The sequence below is a fragment of the Rosa chinensis genome, chromosome 2, assembly GCF_002994745.2.
Source record: "Rosa chinensis cultivar Old Blush chromosome 2, RchiOBHm-V2, whole genome shotgun sequence".
NCBI lineage: Eukaryota > Viridiplantae > Streptophyta > Magnoliopsida > Rosales > Rosaceae > Rosa > Rosa chinensis.
The window spans coordinates 78,092,244-78,096,295 of NC_037089.1; the positions used below are offsets into that span (position 1 = coordinate 78,092,244).

Sequence of the window (4,052 nt, forward strand, 5' to 3'; positions counted from 1 at the left end):
TAAAACACGGTAAACACCCACCCCTTTGGAATTAAGATCTATCTGTACCCAATACCTATGTTCTGATTGGGTCTCCTCTTCTCTCATCCAATAGACCAACAAATAAGGATAAGGTGATAAGCTCACGTGGCAGAAACCCAGTTACTGCTCTACACCCTCTACTCCTTACTTCCTTAGTCCTTACAAACAGACACACTCTCTCCTCCCCAATCCTCTCCCAACCAAGCCATGGCCTCACCAACACTCCTAACTCCCACCTCTAAACTCAAATCACTCGTTCCCATCAAGGCCACCAAAACCACCACCTCCATCGCCACCGCCACTGCCTCCACAACCTCAGTCCCACAAGCTCGCCGCCGCGAATTCTTATCTATCGCGGCGGCGACTCTCTCGTCGCCAGCATGGCTCTTCCCACTAACACCAGCAGCCCTCGCTGCTTCGGACGAAGAGTACGTTAAAGAGACCGAGGAGGTGATCCAGAAGGTCAAGAGCACCATCAGCATGGACAAGAACGACCCCAATGTGGCCACCGCAGTTGCCGAGCTCAGAGAAACGTCTAACTCGTGGGTGGCGAAGTACAGGAGGGAGAAAAATCTGCTGGCTAGGGTTTCATTCAGAGACATGTACTCGGCGATCAATGCCGTTTCGGGACACTATGTTAGTTTCGGGCCAACGGCTCCGATTCCGGCCAAGAGAAAGGCGAGGATCTTGGAAGAGGTCGAAACTGCAGAGAAAAACCTATTAAGGGGTAGATAGATAATCGATCGATTGAGAAAAAAAAAAAGGATTACTCTGTAAATTTAAGTACTCATGGAGAGCGCCAGAGGAATTTTTTTTCCTTCTGTTTTTTTTTATCCTGTCTATTATTTACCTGTTTTATTTGAATTTTGTTTGTGAGCTTTGAGGCTACGGAGTGAGATTAATGGTTTATAATTAAGCTAAGAAGCTTAATTATAAAAAGATTAATGGTTTACATAAAAAGCTTCTTTGAGAAACATCCGCTGCGTACATGCAAAAAATATCCCCATTATGTGGTATATAATTAAGCTAAGAAGCGGGTACGGGTATCCGAATACGGTATGGTCAGATCCGTGGATATGGCAAATCTTAAATGTAATTGGATCCGGGTACGCGAAGGATAGGTGAATTATATATATATATATATATATATATATAATTAAAAAAAAATTATGAAACATAAATAAAATACTAGTTTATCACAATCAAACATTATCAATCCAAAGGTTTAAACAAAAGGTTAACACAACTTAATTCAACTTGGACAACATCCTCAAGGTCTTCATCTCCATCATCAACCGGAGGTGTTCCTCCATCACTAATAGGAGGTGTTCCTCCATCACTAATGGTTCCTGAAAAATACACAATTTATCACAATTCACAAATTAGCATAATGCAATGAATCGTAAATGTTGCAATCTTGTTTACTTAAATGTTATGGCATTTAGGCAGCAAGTAACATGTTTTGTTGGGTGAGGGCTATCATTTTGTACTTATCCTCTTCCAACCATGTTAGTGATGTTACGAAATGTGTGGCAAGTGGCAACTACTCAACAACTAATGAATGTTTCTCATATATATTTCACAATCCACAAAACACTTCTTTAAGACATATTATTTAAAGTTGCCGACAACATTATCTACAATTAAATTGAAGAATCAAGCTATAAAACAATCAAACCATAAAACCCATATACTTATCCTTTTATCATCAAACCCATAAAACCATCAGACCTTTCTAGTCGGAAAAAAAAAAAAAACAGAAAGATTAACCCATAAATCCATAAGACCATTACTGATCAATACAACAATTGAAAGCATCAGAAACCATCAGACCCTTACTATTAGTGCAATGATGCTTTCTACCATTCAGAGAAGCAATCAAGTTCATATGGGTAAGAAGCAACTAAGAACTAAGAAGAAGAGAACAGAGAACGTCCCGGAAGCAAGTCTAACTGAAGCTCCAAGCTCCAAGCTCCAAGTGGATCGAAGAAGAGGAGAAGCCTGATTGATCTTAGCTACAACTTGCTAAGAAGAGGAGAAGAGAAGAGCGAGTGAACGACCAACTGATAGAAGCGGCATTGAGAGTAGGTCTCGATCTGTAGTGTTTTGTGTTTTTTTTTTTAATGGTAAAAAGTCTAGATTACCCCCGCGTATCCAGTTTATTTACATATATACGTATCTGTATAGGATACACACGTATCCAGGCCGTACCCAAATCCAGATCTGCGTATCTGAGCGTATCCCCGCGTATCGTACCCGTATCCAGGATCGATACTGGATACGAAGCCATTTTGCCGTATCTGTGCATCATAGTAATTAAGAGTAGTTCGAAAATATTGACTATTTTACCTTTTTTTTTATGAACTAAATAAAATTACAAAAGAAAACTCTACACAACCCCCTCCACTAGAGAAATTTTGAAAAGTAACCTAATTTAGGGACTTGAATTGAGTTTTAACCTTGTTTTGTATATTCATTGAAATCTAACCCAGATGAGCATGCAAAAGACTATAATATCCTTCAAAATAATAAAAATATCTAAAAGCCCATATAAACCTTACTTTCTGACTTCTTACCTTCAATTTGTACGTTCTTTTATTTTTTTTTCTCCAATTGATAGCACACACTGACAGACAGCCACCAAGATCTCCACCCAATTTTAAACTTTCAATGATTAAGGCCAACTTTCTTCCAATGAAAACTTTCATATACAAGAACATGAATAAGTTTGTTGGCAGGTGCTCGAGTCGATATACAAAGCGAGGGGGGCCGATCATAATGCACAAGGAAATTAAGCATGATTCTCACTTTTTCAGTGCATAGCGACTAAACAATAATACAGGTAGCCGGATTACTGCATTTATTCTCACAAGTCACAAACCAAATATTCTCTTCACAAAATGAAAACTAACAATCTTGAACAAAATCTCATTCAGAAAAGAATGATTAATTTAATTGAACGGGATCAAATGCAGAAGCCAATGATGTAAAAAGACATGGTATTCCCCCAATGCAATCAATGTCTACTTGATCTTCTTCTTTCGCCTCAACTAGCTGGTTATTGTGTCCACACTTCTTCCTACAGTTGACAACACCGCAATGAAGGAGTGCATAACACTTGCGGCATATCATCTTCTCTTAGTTATACTTTCTAGTCAATGCCATGAGAGAAGGCTCGATAATACCACCACAAAGCCTCAGAACCAAATGCAGAGTTGATTCTTTCTGAATGTTGTAATTAGCAGGAGTAAGACCATCCTCGAGCTGCTTTCCGATGAAAATGAGCATCTGCTGGTCCGGGGGGGGATACTCTCCTTCTCCTGGATCTTGGCCTTGACGCGCGTTGTCGATAGTGTCGCTAGATTCAACCTCAAGGGTGATGGTCTTCTCGGTTACCGTTTTCACAAAGATCTGAATCTTCTCAAGCTCTGTCTCTCTCTTGCTCTCTATCTCCGTGTATGGCTAAAATGGATGCAAACAATATTCATCCTATGTAAAACGGCATATAAAAACATTCGTCGACTTATCCTTGACGTTTTCAATGCAAAATCAGCCTTTAAGAAATTGAGAATACCATAATTTCAGAGCTCCAAAGTGTTTCAAAAAAAAAAAAAAGTGTTTCAATCAACATGCATGAGAGTATTTAAGTCATTTTACCTTACCAAAAGGTTAGTTTTCAACTATTTCTTAAATGTGGGTCAAAAGTCATTTTCAAGGCTGAAAATTGGTCATTTATCAAAATTTCTCTCCTAACTGATCCTAATGGAACGATGAGTAGACATAAATAGGGAGACAATTCAATCAAATAGCTATATTGTTTTACATCATAACTTAAACCAACAATGACATACATCTGCTACAAATGTAACTTCCTGAAAAATATGATTAATCAGATTTCAACAAAGGAATAAGCAAACACTCTATTATCCATAATGCTTCACGGCAAGAAGGCCAAGAACACATTCTCAAAACGCTATTGCCTCAGTTGTCAATATTACCTTTCCTAGCTGAAAATTTATTGGATTTTGACC

General features: G+C 38.6%; 1 protein-coding gene and 1 pseudogene across 1 annotated transcript; one reads left to right on the forward strand and one right to left on the reverse strand.

The window, feature by feature from the left end:
* Nucleotides 1–213: 213 nt before the first annotated feature.
* LOC112188784 (photosystem II repair protein PSB27-H1, chloroplastic) lies at nucleotides 214–924 on the forward strand. The gene is given in 3 exon segments (XM_024327995.2): nucleotides 214–288; nucleotides 290–352; nucleotides 355–924. Coding segments are annotated over 3 exon segments (525 nt in total). The 5' UTR covers nucleotides 214–228; the 3' UTR covers nucleotides 757–924.
* Nucleotides 925–2,967: 2,043 nt separating this feature from the next.
* LOC112185079 lies at nucleotides 2,968–3,536 on the reverse strand (annotated as a pseudogene).
* Nucleotides 3,537–4,052: the final 516 nt, after the last annotated feature.